Source organism: Camellia sinensis, chromosome 9 (genome assembly GCF_055761805.1).
Source record: "Camellia sinensis isolate YWXY chromosome 9, ASM5576180v1, whole genome shotgun sequence".
Lineage (NCBI taxonomy): Eukaryota > Viridiplantae > Streptophyta > Magnoliopsida > Ericales > Theaceae > Camellia > Camellia sinensis.
In genome coordinates, this window is record NC_138969.1 from 188,097,704 (window position 1) to 188,115,760 (window position 18,057).

At 30.1% G+C, this 18,057-nt stretch overlaps 1 protein-coding gene and 1 long non-coding RNA gene across 14 annotated transcripts; one reads left to right on the top strand and one right to left on the bottom strand.

Moving 5' to 3' along the window:
* Positions 1 to 508: 508 nt before the first annotated feature.
* LOC114320154 (protein DETOXIFICATION 40) lies at positions 509 to 12,880 on the bottom strand. 2 transcript variants are annotated; one of them, XM_028267280.2, is made up of 8 exons: positions 12,237 to 12,880; positions 8,153 to 8,528; positions 5,946 to 6,201; positions 3,054 to 3,110; positions 2,715 to 2,953; positions 2,095 to 2,213; positions 1,184 to 1,270; positions 509 to 1,076 (listed from the first exon to the last, which is right to left on the bottom strand). In XM_028267280.2, the coding sequence occupies exons 1-8, from the start codon at positions 12,609 to 12,611 to the stop codon at positions 972 to 974; spliced, it is 1,614 nt and encodes a 537-aa protein (XP_028123081.2). In that variant the 5' UTR covers positions 12,612 to 12,880; the 3' UTR covers positions 509 to 971. The 2 variants fall into 2 exon arrangements, with proteins under 2 accessions (XP_028123081.2, XP_028123087.2); XM_028267286.2 differs by lacking the exons at positions 509 to 1,076; positions 1,184 to 1,270; positions 2,095 to 2,213 and adding an exon at positions 2,301 to 2,372.
* A 1,462-nt stretch (positions 12,881 to 14,342) lies between these two features.
* Positions 14,343 to 17,575, top strand: LOC145789249 (uncharacterized). Of its 12 annotated transcripts, none has more exons than XR_014340754.1 (6): positions 14,345 to 15,336; positions 15,759 to 15,849; positions 16,091 to 16,190; positions 16,774 to 16,815; positions 16,921 to 17,006; positions 17,405 to 17,575. It is a non-coding gene; the product is annotated as an uncharacterized LOC145789249 (long non-coding RNA). The 12 variants fall into 12 exon arrangements; XR_014340752.1 differs by having other exon boundaries at positions 14,345 to 14,784; positions 15,035 to 15,080; positions 15,269 to 15,336; positions 15,759 to 16,815; XR_014340753.1 differs by having other exon boundaries at positions 14,343 to 15,336; positions 15,759 to 16,190; positions 16,748 to 16,815.
* The last annotated feature ends 482 nt before the right edge of the window (positions 17,576 to 18,057 follow it).

Sequence of the window (18,057 nt, forward strand, 5' to 3'; positions counted from 1 at the left end):
GAGCTTGATGAAATTATTGTGAATGTCTTCACTTAATTTATAAGAAAAAAATTCTTTTAAAAAGACTCAATAAATTTTTGTGGGATTTAATCAAATGTATTGGAGGGAATATTAAAATATTTATATCCCTTTAAAATTTTTGCTTTCTTTTCAATCAAATTATTTGAATTAAAATCATATGGAGGGAATATTAAATATTTGATTTCATCTTCCAAAATTGAAATTGATAATATTTTAAAATATATTATTATATTTTTTAGTAAAAAAAATAGTAGGATAAATATTTAAGATAATTTAATATTTTTAATTTATAATTTTATTATTTATATTTTTATTTAAATATAATTTTAATATATTTATTACATTACGGTTTGATTTCGGTTCAATTTGACGGTTGAATCGGTGATCTGTCCACCCAATTCTTTTTCCAGTTTGTTCACCGGTCCGATTTTGAAAACATTGGGTGAAAGCTTGGCATGCCAGGCGAGTTTGGACTTGGTCATGGGCATTTGAGCCGAAAGATGATTCTTATTTTCACATGGTTGAGCCTCGGCAGGCTTGCCTAGTTGAAATACACGCACTATATTCACTTTGATACATCAGTATTCTGACTTGGAAGAAAGTCCTTAAACATCTCTTTTAGTTTTTGAGGTTGATAAATCATAAACCTAAGCTTACAAGAATTGTTTATGAAGTTCGAATTTTCTTTTGAAATTACTACTATCTGTAAGATCTGTCCGAAACATCCTTGTTATGAACCTGTCCCTCCATTGTAGAATGAAATCAAAAACCTTCATGCGAAGCCTTGAAAACATTCTATTCAAAAAATTGAAGAATACATAGGCGAGTGAATGTCAGAATCAGAAAAATAGGTCGGAAACTAGGCTTTGACCCCGTGTTTTTGTGTTCTGTTAATTGGCTGCTTTATAGTTGAATTCTGCTATAGCCTGTTTTAGCAGGAGACATGGTAGCTATTGAGAAGCGTTGTTGAAAGTTTCTTCGGCTGCTATGGAGTCTTTCAGTAGTGGCTGATTTATGTCTTCCCATTTCTCTAGACGGTTTCGAGCTTTCTCCGCCTGAAAAATTCATTGGCCCCAACATTTCATCAACTGTGAATTTCTGCAGATATATGATGATGTTTCACGAGACGTGTGAACTCAAAACTGTGGAATAGAGAAGGTACCTCCTTGTTCCAATCTGTGCGAGAAGTCGTCCAGATTAAGATGATGGTCTGCATCATTGTTCCTCCTATCATTCCAGTCCATATTCCCTAACACACACACACAATTAGTTGCCCGCTTAATATAGCCGTTTGGTAATGTTTTATATTTACAGTTTTTTTGTTTGTTTATATTTAAAATAATTTAAAATTTTGTATAGTAAAAATTTATTTTGTGTTTGTTTTCCTTTTCAAAGCATTGTAAACTGTTTACAGAATTTATTAATTTCCGTAACCAAAAAAAATTGATTTCATTTGTTTTGAAAATAAGTTTTCATTCATTATTCTCTCCCTCTCTCCTCAAGCCACACCACCAACCATCCATCACCATTATGGATCACAGCATGTGGCCACCTCCAGCTCCAGCTACTGCCACCGGTGACGTCATTTGGGCATTGCCACTGCTCACCTCCTATAGTCACCGCTGTTGGTGACCTCCGACCATTGTCATGACCACCTCTAGCCACTGTCATTGGCGACCTCTTTTGACCACTGCTACCGTTAACCTTCTCTAGCCACCTCCTCCCGACAGCGATCACCTCTCGCAACCACCTTCGACATTGTCAACCACTTTGCATTAGGAACCACCTCGAGACTTTTGTAATCATCTCTGGCAACTCCATCTCACTTATTTTCAAAACAAGTTTTGGAAATACTATGTACTAATATGTTTTTTTGTTTTTGTTTTTGTGAATCAAAAACAAAAAACTGTAAAAGTTACTAAATGGTAACATGTTACCATGCTAGGTTTTCTTTTCTTTTCTTTTTTCTTTTATCCGGGTAGCAAAATCTTAGTTGAAAGCTAATAAGCATTTAGAAATGTGATGCTAGAAATAATAATTAGAGAGGAAGAAGTGATGAGATGAGAGATGCACCTTGACACCGAAGTCGAACTTGAAGCCAAGAAGACAACCCAATGGAATTCCTACAAAGTAATAACATCCCACATTCACATATGCTACAAATGCTTGCCATCCACACCCAACTGCCACACCTTCATTTATCAAAAATAGTTTCAATTTTAGTACAATTTTAGGAAGAAAAAAAAAATGAAGTAAATTTAAAACATGAAATACACACCAATCATTGGTTGGGGACAAGTGATTAGGAGTTGAAATTGACAACTAAGATGAATTAGGCCGATGGATGAATACTGCGAATTGTGTTACGAACACAGATTCAATCATTGAACAAACATAAAATGGTTCGTATTTATAGATGTGCATCCATTGTTCAATATATTTTTTTTATTAGGGGCACATATTTTTGCTAAGCCCAAAAGGTGTAGGAGGGGATGATCTGCAGATAGAAACCCTACCTAGTTAAATAAAAATAACCACACCAGCGAGTAGGTCTTGCTCATTATTAAAAGAAATAAACTAAAGTGATAGTTAAATAAAAATGAGAATGACTCACATGTTGATGTGGCTATTTTATTGAATTTCGGAATAACTTTTCATCTAGAAACGATGAAAGTGTACTGAGAATTCCTTACCAGACAAAACCGGTTGGATCCCGTTGAGAATGAGAGTGACTGCCAAGAAAGGGCAGAGATCGGCGACTGCATCGGCAACAGTTTCACCACTAGTGAAGACGTAGCTGATGACGTGGCGGAGCGCCATCACCACGATGGCTTCAACTACAGCGACGCAAAAAGAGACTACATTCACCACCACAACAGCGAAGGCTGCTGATTTGGGATTCCCAGCTCCAAGCTCATTCCCAACCCTAACACTGTTTTCAAATGTTTTGTTACACAACAATATTTTTGCTAGAACACGAAAGTTAGTTTGGTAGGTTGAATCATTGGTTTGAAAATGAAAAAAGAACTGACCTAGCAGCTGCATTGAATCCAACAGAAACCATGAACAAAAGCCCATTTATTGCCATGCTGCATTAGAGACAACAAAACACTATTAAATGGTTTCAACAAGTCATTTATATTTAGCACGGTAAGACAAACTGAGTTAAAACTACTCGACTTGTGTGTTCATATCATTAAAAATCATTCAAGATTGGTTAGTTAGATAAAAAACACCAAACTTAAAAATATTTCAATACTTGTTAGGTTTTTTAGTTAAGTTTGAATAACCTATTACTCTGCTCGATAGACTTATATGTATTATAAAAATTCAAACTATTCAAAAACTTGGTTTACTAGTGTCTAGTGAAAAAAGGTACATAACACATATAAACTCGTTCTCTATCTTCATTCACTTTAGTAGTTTGAGTTGAGCATTATAGATGCTATAACCAACACTGCAGCGTCTAGTCTCATCGCTTTTACAAACAATTTATCTCGCTCACTACCAAGCCAAATAACCGATCCACCAATGCACAAAATAGATCAAAGATAGGAATTTCATTACACACAACATATAATATATAGTATAAAAAGGAAGAATATTGTTTTCTTGTTTGTGGAATGAAGTATATCATCTTAAGACCTTTTAACATGAGATTTGTTTATAATTAAAACATTAGTATTTCATTTTCACATTATTCTTAAACAAAGCATAAGATTCTTAAAGAAAGCATAATAAGGTTAGTTGGCCCAAGTTGTATTAACCACTTAGATTTAAAACACTACGGTTTGTACATTCAATTAGGAAAGGAATGTGTGTTAAACAATCTTCACTGTATTTAAAAAAAAAATTAAATTCTATTGTGTACAAAACAACAACTAGAATATTAAGAAATAAAGAAAATGAGAAAATATGTTTGATTATAAAAATCAAACTCGAAATAAAAATAAATAAATAAAAACAGATTTTATTTTGTTACAAAAAATAAAATTAAAATCTGATTTAAATAAATAATAAAACAGAATAATAAATTAAACAACTTACTTGATTAATTTCTTTGAATAATTATCTGATCAAGTCCAGTGTTTGACACTGTGTCCTTAAGACAGATTCGTCTTCTCCACGGTGCTTTCAGAATTTAGACGTCTATCTCCCAGGATAAAATGATTTACTACAAACAATATCAGCACCACAAATTGTTTGCCTAACGAACACACTAAGTGTTTATACTCTCTCTGACAAGAAAATAATGCAGCAAAATGAAGAGGATGTTTGCAGAATTATGAAGGACGAAAATTAGAGTACCAAAATCCAAATGAGGGTTGCCCTATTTATAGATGTAATGGTGGCTGTAGGTTTTGAATTGAATAGGTATGAAACCTGTTGGTTTTGAATTCAAACAGATTTGAATCTGTTGGATTACAATTCAAATAGATAACAAAAATGAGAAGGGCCTTGTTTGGGTGTACAGTAAACCCGGATCAGATTATTTCTGGTTTAATACGGGAAGGGCCCTGTTTGGATGTACAGAAAAACCAAACCAGTTTAATTTTGAATTTTGAATTTTTATTTTATCAAAAATAAAATTAAATTCAAATATTTTTGGCCCAAAAAGATTAATATTTGTTCGGCCCAACCCAACCCGACCGGACGGGCGGCTGTGCGTGCGCGTGGTGATTTTTGAGTCCAATGGGTCTAGCCCATAACCTCTCCCTCTAAAATACTTGGGTACCCTTTGGGGCACACCCCAAGTACCAAACCCAAGCCTTATAAACCCATTCAAACCTCCCACCAAATCAATGTGGGACAAACCATTTTACAACCATAAGGAATTTTCACCAAAACCCCATTTCCATGGAGCACACTTTGGCTTCAATTTCCCATTCACTCGGTAATGGTTTTGAGCAATCAAATATACCACGTGAATCACAACGCAGCATAGAATGCGTTACCACTTTGACCCGTGAAAACCGACGCACGGGACCCACCTAAAAAATAGACCAAACTTAAGAAAAAATTTTAATTTTATCCAGAATTTTATAACCATTTCTAACAATGTGAACGCTAAACATAGATACGTATAAGATATACCAATATAAAAACATGCATACGAGGCAGTTTGGGTCTGCAATTTAACGAATTATGCTTAATGATGAGAAGGCATCCATCGGTTCAAAAGCTTAATCATCTATTGATTAACAAATTAATATGTGAATTGACATATATAGCTAGCATAGAATAATTAATCATTCTACATTTTGGAAGAAAAGTGTGCTAATGCTAAAGGATTTGTTTAATTGGTGAACTTGATTGAAAGACATGAGAATAAGAAAAAGGTTTGTGGATTAATTTGGATATAAATAGTTTTTTAACATTTGATTTGTTGTCGAATGTTTCCCATTTCTACTATTGATGTTTGTATTAGTTTTGGTGCGCACATTACTTTAAAAGGGAAATATTAAAACGGTACGAATTTGAATTAAAGATGGGACGATATGTTTTTAATCATGTGAAATAATGTTCCTAGAATACGAAATAAATTTTTTAGGGTCATTGTCGGTGGTAAACTACAAATTTTCATTTATTAATATTGAAGTTAAATAGAACCTAAACACAAACTTTATTAGAACAAAAAAAAGTGTGACCATGACTCCGTTGCTTTAAACCTTAAATCCTTTCTAATAATAAACAACAAGGGAAATTACAATATATATATATATATATATAAACTCAACGTCTGACTGTTGTAATAAAATAAATTATTAATTATTATTAATTTAAATTATAATATTTTAATTTATTTTCAATTTAAATGAGTCGACGTGAAATTCACTCATTGTCTTATATCGGGGTCACACTATGTATCTCATTCTGTAAAACTGAAAGCAAAAGCAAAGGAAAATAAAATTGATTTTACATACCAGACAGCAAGAGCATTTAGGGCAAGTTCAGGGTCATCCAACAAGCCAGCAATCAACACCAAAATCTGCATATACCATGTTTCCAAACACAGCATAACAGCTGATCCAGATGACAATTTTAGAAACTCCCAAAGCCCAGAAAAGGCCTCCATTCGAAACCCAGTCCACGTGGCCTTACACTTGTCACTCACTACAATGTACACAAATTGGGCCACCACCATGATCCACCATGATAGGCTCAACACCAGAGATGCACCTATAGTAGTAACGGTTCTAGAAATTTTTATCAGTAATATCGATAAGAAAATTAAACTTTGTAAATTTTATAAAAAAAATTCAAATTTAAAAAGGTCAGCTTGCTTGGTTGTGTTTTTTTAAAAACACTTTTCAGAAAATTCTACTTTCTTGTTTTTCGTGTTTTTTTTTTGTTTTTACTAAATTTTTTTAATATTTTAAGCAATTTTTTTTTTTTTTAACTTTTTTGGTATATTTATGTCTAAAAAGTAAAAAATTTGTGAAAAAAACCTTTTAGAAATTCATTAAATACCAAAAAAATAAAAAAATACGAGAATTCAGTATATTTTTTGTATTTTTATGTATTTATTAAAATTTTAAAATATTTTTTCACAAATTTTTTACTTTTTAGATATATCTAAGTAAGGTGTATCTAAAAAAGTAAAAAAAAATGTTTAAAATTTTAAAAATATTCACTAAAAACAAAAAAATACAAAAATCAAAAAACTGAGTTTTCAAAAAACTTAATTCAAAAAACTTAAACCAAACACACTGATTGGTTTTGTTTTTGATTTTTGTCTTTATTTTTTGGAAACACGAAATAAACTAAACAATTGTTTTGAATTTTTTCAAGACAAATTACACCTGTAGTTCCTGTAATTTGTATTTTATTTTAATTTGATCATTATAGTTCTAATTGCATCAATTTTCTTTAAAGTGACAATTTAATTCAGTTGATAATTTTTTTTTTTAAAAATAAACTAAAATTAAGAGCAAAATAATCCATTTACTCTCCTTGAAGTGATTGAGAGATTGTCGTTCAATTTGAAATGGTTTACTCATTTTGAAATTGATCATTTTTATTTTAATTTCCATCCAATTTCTTAATGAATATTATTAATTGGTCAAAATTAGTAAATTGAAAGTATAAGAACCAAATTGACACAATAATCAAATACTAAATATTTCAACTATAATTTACCCCACCCCCCCTAAAAAAAAAGGAACAATCCACTCTTGAAAAAAAGACAAATGATATTTTCTGATTTTTAGAAACTATTTTTTTAATGAAATTTGAAAAAATATAGTAAATCTCATAGTTGAGCATACTTATGTCAATCTCCTTTTTATAAGGCCAAATAGTCTAAAAATAATACAGATACTATGAAAACACAATGATAAACAAGAATATATATATATATATATATTTCAATATAAAAGTTATGACAAATTCATTTTTCTATTTATATGACAAATAAATTATTGCTAAAAGAGGTCTAATTCTTATGTGAATTAAAAATTTAGAGAAATCTAATATAATTATGTTAAAATTATGATTTACTATAATTTTTCCGAACTTCAAGGGAGGTTGGTGTAATTTACCCAACTATAACGTTCTATGTGTTTCACTAAAAATGAGATATAATAGTCATTTCATTACATTGGTGTATGATGATTATATTCGTAATATATTTTTTATTATTTTTTTTAGCTAACCAAACATATAAATGAATATTTTAATAAAATGATAATTCCATTTCAATGAATCAAACACTATGGGAAAGTTATTAAAAAAAAAAAAATTCAAGATTTGACTATTGTAACAAAATGAATCTTGAATTTTTAATTTTATCAATTTAAATTTCAAACTTTTGATTTGTTTTCAATATAAACCGTTTCCTATTTTTGTTAAGTAAAATTGATAAAAAAAAAAGAAGATATTTTAGTCATTAAACTCAATGAAAAAGAGTATTTTAGACATTTTATTTATATCTACATTGTTTAATAATTAAAATATTCTTTTTCTATTGATTTTACTTAAAAAAAAATAGACTAATAATTTAAATTAGAAACGAATCAAAAAATTAGAATTTAAATTTAAAAAATAAAAAAATTTATTTTATTAGAAGACTAAATTTTATTTTATTTTTATTTTAATTGTTCCTATTCTATAACTTCTCATTGACTTTTACCTATCAAGCCCCAGTCGAACTTGTACACCACGACCCAGGATAATAGCAAGTGGACCACCAACGTGGCAGCTGATATGTACATGCTGGGGGCCACAATACTCTGCGATTGCAAGAATTTTTGGATTGGGAAGTTGATGGCGTAGGCAAAGATCTGTGGAATGAGGCCGTAGACGAACATAGCCGCAGCTGAAGAGAGTGCCGTTGATTCTCCTATCAAGATCAAGATCTGTTTTGATAGGATGTAGATTACTGTTAATGGGAGGCCTGTTAGAGTCAGGACAACCGTTGATCTTTGTAGGTAGACCCCAAGCATTTCGTACCTGTGGGCCCCATAAGCTTGACCACATAAAGTCTCCACTGCACTGCCCATTCCTAGCTGCACATCATCACATTGGAATATCATTTTTGTCATTCGGATCTCCACCACAACTCAATTAAAAAATAAAAATAAAAAAATACAAATTTTTTGATTTTATTTTTGTTTTATAAATTACACTCATCTCTTTTGAAATTTGAGAAAAATTCAATTAATACCACACTTTTAATATAATTACATTAATTTTTCTTGAAATTTTTATTTACATAACAGTTTGGTAAATTTTTATTAATAATTTGTTAATGAGATGAATGAAAAATAAAATTGAAATATCTTTTCTTAAAATATATATTTATCTTTATTTATTTCAATGTCTACTTACCATACGTGTCCTCTAGTTTTATTAAAACAAAAATTAGTATAATTATGTCGAAAATATGTGATTGATTATATTTTCTTTAAACCTTTGCAAAAAAGAGTGTAGTTTGCCCATTTAAAAAAAAAATAAACTTAGAAATTATTGTGGCATACAATAACAAATTATTGTGTGTGTTTGGTTTTAGTTTTTTGGATTAAATTTTTTGAAAACAGAGTTTTTTATTTTTTGTATTTTTTTTGTTTTTAGTGAATATTTTTAAAATTTTAAACATTTTTTTTTTACTTTCTTAGATACACCTTAATTAGATGTATCTAAAAAGTAAAAAAAAATTGTGAAAAAATATTTTTAAAAATAAATAAATATATAAAAATATGAAAAATATACTGAATTCTCATATATATATATTTTTTATTTTTGGTATTTTGTGAATTTTTAAAAGATTTTTTTCACAAAAATTATACTTTTTATGTGTATTTATGTTAGGTGTGTTTAAAAATTAAAAAAAAAATTGCTTAAATATTTAAAAAAAATTCAATAAAAACAAAAAAAAATACGAAAAATAAGAAAGTAGAATTTTCTGAAAAGTGTTTTTGAAAAACCAAAAACAAGCAAGCTTAGAATTTTAAGAATAGAATTTTTTTGTTATCTTTTTCTTTTCGACAACTATTATTTGAAAAGGCTTAATTATCTTTTTTAGTCTTTAAAATATGTAACTTGTACAATTTTAATTCTCAGTATTTAAATTGTAACAATATATAAAAAGTGTTTTAATTTGATTCTCAATCTAATTTTATCAATAGATATCGTCAGAGATAAAATTGAAATTACTTTTAAAAAATTTTATAAAGAGACCAGGATGACCTATCAAAATAAACAAAATTAAATCCATGGTCAATCCTACAAGCTTAATTGTTCCAATCCACTTCCAAACTAGAGGGAGGCCTCTCCTTCATTTTATTTTTTTGTGTGTACATTTTTATGAATTTTAAATAATAGGGAAATCATGAAAATTAGGGACCACTGAGAAATTACTAAATAAGAAGAAGGAAAATGATTGGTGGCCCTAAAAACTTTGCCCCTAATGCCCCTAATTTCTAATTTTGGAAACTGTTTTCTTTTTTTCTTTCTTTTTTCCTTTTTTTTTTTTTTTTTTTTACCTAAAGTGGAATTTCGGGGCATTCGAGCCCCGAAATTTAGGGCCCTCAATCACTTCCGTAAGAAGAATCAATGTGTGTGGACATAAACATTTATGACTCAGACACACACATAAGTGACAGAATTGAGTTTGCGGAGGAGATTAGGTTTTGTCCACCTCTGTAACTGTTTTTCTTCATAGCTTTGTTTATATATACAGATACTAGAAGACGAGTACACCCATACCTACTCTGCAATTATAGGTATCCATAGATATATTTTGAATTGGGATTTGGTTTGTCTTGGAATGTGAGAACACTACGAGTTCTATTTTATTTATTTTGTAAAGCATTACGTATATATTACCTTTAAAGAAAATTATGTTTATTTAATAATAGTAACGTTTTTATTATATAGTGTTTGCCTTTAAAATAATAGATAATTTATTTTCTAAAGAACAATGCTCAACATAATCACATTTCTTATCTCAATTTCTCACTCCTAAATATAAAACAATAGAATCCATATTAATAAATACACATGGAATCCACTTTAGGAGTGGGTATCGATCTGTTGGCCCGCCTAACCTGATCTTATTTTTTTTAGAGTTTGAGAAGGTTATTCTAACTCATAGGGTTGGGTCAAGCCAACATATTCAGTTTGATATATTAATGAACTGGACTTGAGATTTATACTTTCAACCTACCTCGCCCAGCTCGCTATTAAATTAATTAATTAATTATAATATATTAAAATATATATTTTGTGTTGAGATTTAGATTTATGTTTATTGATTTTATTGAAACTTACATTTGTGGTGATATTTGATTGAATTTATTTAACAAATTCTTCAATTTATACACAAAATTGTTTAATTTAAATGATGTCCGTATATTTATTTAAGAAATATAATGTGTGATTTAATTTAATTATAGAATATTTTTTTTAAAAAAATTAACATATAGCTCAATGGGTGTATTTGGAATTTATAATTATTTTTTGGGCTAGCCTTGCTCAGATGTAGAGGCTTGATGTTATGGCCAGGCTAGGCTTAGCCAGACATAAAATCCCTTATTATGTAGTGCTGGCCTAAAGCGACAATGTCCATGCCTAATCCACTCATTTGTATCTAGGAGTAAGAAATGAGATAAGAAATAAAATTATATGTAACATTTTTTTAAAAAATAAACACATTTGTTATTTATTTTTTAAAAAAACAAACGTGATAAAATAGAGATGGTACGACTATCAAACCAATCCAACTTTTGGGTTAGTTATACGTTTTACCTTATAGTTCAACTCAAATTTTATTTTGATCTTTTTGATTTTAAATTGAACAGTTTAGTCCTAACACTTTAAGGCCCCGTTTGTTTGGGGTTATAGGGAGAGGATTGGGTTTGATAGTGAGGAGGGGATTGAGAATGAGGTGTTTGTTTTGAGAGATAGGGAGGGGACTAGTAATTCCTTGGGACTAGTAAGGAGGAGGAAGGGAGATTGGTAAGGAGGAGGTAGAGATGATATTAGAAAAATAGTGAGGGGATTAGAAATTTTTTTATTTTTTTTATTTTTTATATATTGAGAATTTTTTTTAAATATTAATGTTTAATTTTTATATTTTTATTTGTTTTAATATTTTATATAAAAATAATTTAACAATTCTTCACTATTAATCCCCTCACTATCAATCACCTCCCTTCGATCTTCCAAAACAAACGGGTCTAAATGTAGTTTCAGTTTAATTTTTACATTCAAGTTAAAAGTTATAATTAACCATCTTAGAACGCTTGCCAGTTTTAGAAATAGCAAAAGTTAATAAAAATAAAATTCAACTCACCCTGTTTATTTATTTTTACAATAAATAAAAGGGTAAATTACAAATACACTTCTTAAAGTTTGTTTAAAATATAAATTTTTTCTTGTGAGATTTGAAAAATTACAAATACCTCTCTGTTAGAATTTTTTATTTAACAAAATTAATTGAAAAAGTGAAATTTCTAGCTATTTACCTATACAATAATAAAATTATCTAAACTATTAATTGAAATAAAATTTTAACATTATTAAAAACTGTTAATTACTTGATGATTTATTTATAAAATGATCTATTTATTATGAAATTGAAAATTTTAAGGGATATATTATAATTTTTAGAATTATAAGAAATAATTTATAATTTGAGTAAATCTCATAAATGTATTAGTAATTTATTCCAAGTAAAAAGATGAACAGATTAGAGAGCAGAGTAAGATAAGTACCATGAGGCCATAGGCAAAGAGTTGGATGCCACTGTTGCCGAGGGAGGCAGCGGCGAGCTCAAGGTTGCCAAGGTGGCCGGAGAAGATGCGGGTCGACATCGACATGGCGTTGTTGATCAAATACACCATCACCGCCGGTCCGGCGAGTCGAAAAAGGATCTTCAATTCAATCCAACTGGCCAGCCTCATCCTCTTGAAGAATGGTAGTTGGATATCTGACAGTACTTTTTCGAGCTTTAACCTCGATTCATAGGCGGCGGCGGCAGTGGTGGACGGTGGTTCTGGTGGTTCCAGTGGCGGCAGCGGTGGTGGTTGGATGGACTGTGTGATGGGTTGATGGAGTTCAGTGGCTTGGGACTCCACGCTTGTCACCATCTCTATAGAAGTTGAATTGTGAGAGAGGAGAGTGGTTCATGTGTGTATGTGTGTTTTATTTATTTATTTATAGGAAGTGAAAGAGAGATTGTATTGATATAGCTTTTGGTTATGAGTGTTTTGTTAGCAATATAGTTTATGGAAATGGAGATGAATTAAACTTTGCCTTTGATGCAACTGGTGTTTTAGAAAAATTGAAATTTTCTGAAGTTATTATATGAAAAATGTTATAGCATTAGAATTTTTATACATAATTTTTCTTTTAAAATAATGTGACAGTGATATACTGGTAGATTATGTTCAAATGAAAAGAATACAATAAATCATATCTTTAAGTGTAACAACTTTATACAATATTTTTATTTGACAATTTGCTATTTTTATATAAAAAAATATTTTCACCAGAATGATCGAATTTTGTGATTCAAAGTCATCTTGATGAAATTTTTGTAATTTTTATACAATGGTTTAGTATTTTATATTTTAAAAAATGTTCTTGCTTCAATATTAAAAACAAATTCATGTTAAAAAAAATAGAATTTAAATAAATAGTGCAAATTTAAACTTGTGTGAATACTCATGATTGATTTCTTATTTGAAAATAATAATTAAAAAACAATGAAAATAAATAATATATTATTATGTATCTAGTATTATAAAACGATGAAGAAAAATATGTGACATATAACCGTCCTCTGACTAACTAACCTGCTTTTCCACTCTAATTAGCATTTGTGGTCAACAAGGTTTTTTAAAATTTTTTTGGGGGTAATTTCAGATCTTGTCTGAAATATGAAAAAAATAAAAAAAATAATAAAATCCCACCTTACCAAGAGGTCAAATGTTTAAGTTTTCTCATAAAAAGAAAAAATAAAATAAAATAGAACAACAAAAAAAAAATCCCACCGGTAGCATTGTTTGTTAACGTTTTCTGTTTTTAATTTACAAAAGATAGAGAACATGTTTTCGTTTATTTTTGTGAAAAAAAAAAAACCATATTTAGTGTACAAAACTATTTTGAAAATAAATAAAAATAAAAATATATATATATATATATATTTGATGAGTTACTAGAATTAGTGATCAGAGATGGAGGGTGGACGGATGTGGTGACCAATAGTGATAGGTGGCCGGAGGTGTTCGTTGGAGTTAGTAGTCAGATGTTGTTGGAGATTACGAGGTGGTCGGAAGGACGCCAAAAGGTGACCGAAAATCACAAGAGTAATTGTCCACCAAATGGAGAGTCACCAAAGATTGGCCGGAGCTTGCCATCCACTGACAGTGGGTAGTGGTGGTTGCGAAGGCGGTAGATGGTGGCCAAAGGTGATGGATGAGAGGAAAACGTGAAAACTTGTTTTAAAAATAAGTGAAAACGCTTTTTTTGTATTTTAAAAAATTTTAATTTTTTTTATTTTTTTTGAAGATGAAATTAATATACCAAATAAATTTTTGTTTTCAGTTTAGAAAAATGAAAACAACAATGAAAATAAAAATAGAAAACAAGAAACAAAAACATTAACAAATGACCTCACCTCAGGTCAAAGGTTTTTATTTATTTATTTTTATATATCAATAATAAGAGATCAAAGGTTTAAATCTTGCTACACATAAAACATCCTCCACTATTAGAAAATTGATTTTTTGCGACTGCTATTTAACCGTCGCAAAAAAAAAATATTTGCAACCGGAAATAAGTGGACGCAAAAAATAAATGAATGGAAATAGTTCAAAACTACATCATTTTACATTGCTCAATTTATTATTCCTATTTCTTTTATTTATTTTATATGCCAATGCCCTAGTCCCTTTCCCTCTCACGACATTCACAAACTGTCTCTCTCGCTCTCTTGCTCGCCATTGTCGCAGCTCCAGTGGTATGAATCTCTGTCTCTCGGTCTCTCACTTTCTTCATCATGCTCTGTTTCTCTGATCTTCAATTTCATTTTCTGACTCGAAATTCAATTTTCTAAGTTGAATTTTCTTGAGAAAGATGCAGCCTCTACGAGATTTGATCGACGATGAAACATAAATTGTTGAGTGAAATTAGGTTAATTGTTTGATCGAGCAAAGAGAAAAAAACAGAGAGATAAGAAGCACGAACAACAACGCTCTAGATACGATAAGCGCTGCTGCGACTACAATCGAGTCAGCTGGGACTCAAGCTTCGGTTCAGGTAAACAATTTGATTCGAATTTTAACAATAATTTACGTTGCTTGTTGTGTTTGATGATTTGATTATCTCAATTAGATACATGAATCTCTCGAGTTTCGATTTCTAATTCTAACCTCTGTATAATCTGAACATTTAGGTCCAAGTTCTGCTGATTGTATATATGTTACGTTGATCATTTCACTTTTTTTGATGTAGTTTTTGGAAATTATATTTATTTAATGCTTTTTTTATTTTTTTTTGTTGTTGTAAGTCATCCTCATCATCTTGAAATAGAGAAGGCAAAGAAGATGCTGAAAGTAATAACTGAGATGTATCCTACAATATATATATATATATATATATATATCACTTTGTTAAGGTTATTGTTTGGCACTAAGTGTTTGAATGAACAAGCACTAATTAGCAATACAAATGGTAAATTATTATTTACGATAGCCTTTGACAGATTTGGTTATGATAAATTTTATTTTTTTCTGTTTTGGAGGAAATAACCATTGACATTGACAACCTGAAGCTCATCTTGTCATAATAGCTTGTGGCTTTGCTTTGGAGGTAATTTATACTGTTGTTATCTCTTTTGATAATGTTAATGTTGGCCTAAGTTAAAAGTTAATGTATTCTCTGAAGCTCCGTCATCGTTACTCCCAAAACGAAGCACTCCTCGATTGCCAGAGTTTCAAGTGCGTGCTCAAAATATACATGTGAAACAAACTCTCTGTTAGTTTGGATGGAATTTTTTTTTCCCCTTCTTCTTACAATGCTAAATATGTATTATTTGAATTGTTTAAATGGTTAAGCTTCTGTGCCTAGAAATTCTTTGCAGGAAGTTGCTAAACCAATGCACATGTATAACATCTTCACATAATTTTAAAATATATACAGTACTTTTACGTTATTCTACATGCTTGGTTGTAGTCCTTTCACCTAAGAATGCTTGCTGACATGATCTTCTCCTTTATTTTCTATGTATGAAGTTTCTTAGGAAAATTCTCATCTTAGTCGAAATGACAAAATTCAAGCTGTGCTTGAGGCAGGTGTCTGTCCACGGCTTGTGGAGCTTCTGCTGTATGTTCCTATTTGCTTCATACTTCTTCATTATGACATTGATTTTAAATTTGGTATGTCTTTTAGTTTTCTAGAATTAGTTCTTCAGAAAAAATTCTCCTTTTTTGCAAATTAGTGGAATTTTTTTTTTCTCTGGGTTAAATTTCATTATGTGTTATTCTCTTTATTGTGGTCAGATTTGTAAAAGTAGTACTAACTAACTAACTAAATTTTGTTTTCACAAATCATCCATCGCCTACAGTTCTTATACTCGCACTTAGGACAGTGGGAAACATTGGTAATGGTGATGATGCCCAAACTCAATGGGAAACATTGGTAATGGTGATGATGCCCAAACTCAAGTATTAATGCTCTCTACTTCTGTACTATTAGTTCTTACCATAATATTAGTTTGATGCAATATTTTCAATTCTTCATATTCATTCACTGCATTTCTGTACTAATACCAACATCGAAGATGATATTCTTGTAATCAATACAATTACCATATTTGTTAATATATTCTTCTATGGTAATTGATTATATTTCCATCATGAAACTAGCTCAGCTGCACATAAGTTGATAGTTTGCATAATGCTTTCTGGTTGATTATTTAATTCAATCCTCAGTTCCAATTAATTTGATAAAGCTAGGGTTTCTGAGGTTAATTTGATGAAGATAGGGTTGGGTGGATGTTAATAGGGAAGGTGCATTGATATTTACACATATATGGCTTTAGTTTTGGAATTTGAACAAGACTTTTTGACTGGAAAAAAAAAATGAAAAAAAAAAAATGAATCTATGACTTTGTCGTCATTTGGGGGTTGCTCTAACAGTTGAAGCCAGTCTGGATTTGCCAAGATTTATAAAATTTTATATAATCTTTAGTGTTTTGACAACTTTGAAATGGTTGCATCAGATTTGCCTTTCTCTTGCCTCTTTCAGATTCAAATCTGTCTTTCTATTGGAGCTCTCTTGATCTCAAAGGTGCCTTCTTTTCTCTTCTTTTTTCAGTTCTCTTTAATGGGTATTTGATAGTTTTTGTGCTTGTGTTTTGAGTACTTCGAATGTGTTGTTCCCTATATTTTCCAGTTCTTTAGTATTCAAACCCTACATTCTTTTGGCTCTCTCATTTCAAATCTGAGTCTCTCTTTATTGGAACTCCCATGATCTCAAAGGTACACTCTTTTCTCTTATTTCTTCAACTTTGGATATTGTCTCTGTTCTGGTTTTCTACTGGATTTACTCTTGCAGACTAGCATCTTATAGATTGTGGATCACCCTGCAAAAATTATACTTTTAAAGACAAAATGAAGGAATTTAAAAAATATATATTTAATTATGTTATTACATTTTTTTGACAAGTCTATTTGGTTTCAAAAGATTTAGTAACTTTTTATTTTCAGTTGGCCCCCGATAAACTCAACTCATATATTATTTTATTTTCAGCATTTCAATAGTTGGGATTTCACTCTTCGAAGAATGGCTCTGTCTCTCTGAATTTATATTGTATTTAACTACAGAGCATTTTATAGTATGAAGGCTCCTGGTTGAGTTTGATATATGTTTTTTGCAGATTTTGTTGAGGGAATAGTTGATATGATCGAGCGAGTGATGTTGGAAGCCAAAGATTATGTTGTCTTTTTTTTTCTTTTTTCTTTTTTTTTGAAGACTTGAATTTTTTAGTACAGTGTATTTAAGGATGGTTAATGGATAATGTCTATTATAAATTTAATTAATTTGTTAATTTTGTTATTTTAACAAAAAATTGTTTGGTGCTTGTAATTGATTTTTTTGTTGTAGCAAACCCGTATATGATTTTTTTTTTAGAAATAATTATTTGCGACAGTAAAACAATGGTCACTAAAAGTGTTTTTTATTTTTTAATTTTTTTTTTGCGATGGCAAAATAGCTGTCGCAAAAAGTAGTTTAGGTGGTCGCAAATAATTTGCGACTGTTGCTTTGCCGTCGCAAAAAGTATTTGCCACCCCCACATTTGCGTCCCCCATCTGCGGTCGCATAGGCCGTTGCAAAAAGTCTTTTGCGACTGTACTTTTATTATTTGCGACGGCTTGTGGCGGTCGCAAAAAGTGTTTTTTTTAGTAGTGCTCAGATGTACCAAAGAAAACTTAAAAAAAAAAAAAAAAGTATTTTCATAAGAAAATGAAGGAAGAAAAGATATCTTATATTGTGGTTAGATATTAGCGACAATATTACAATGTTTCCAAG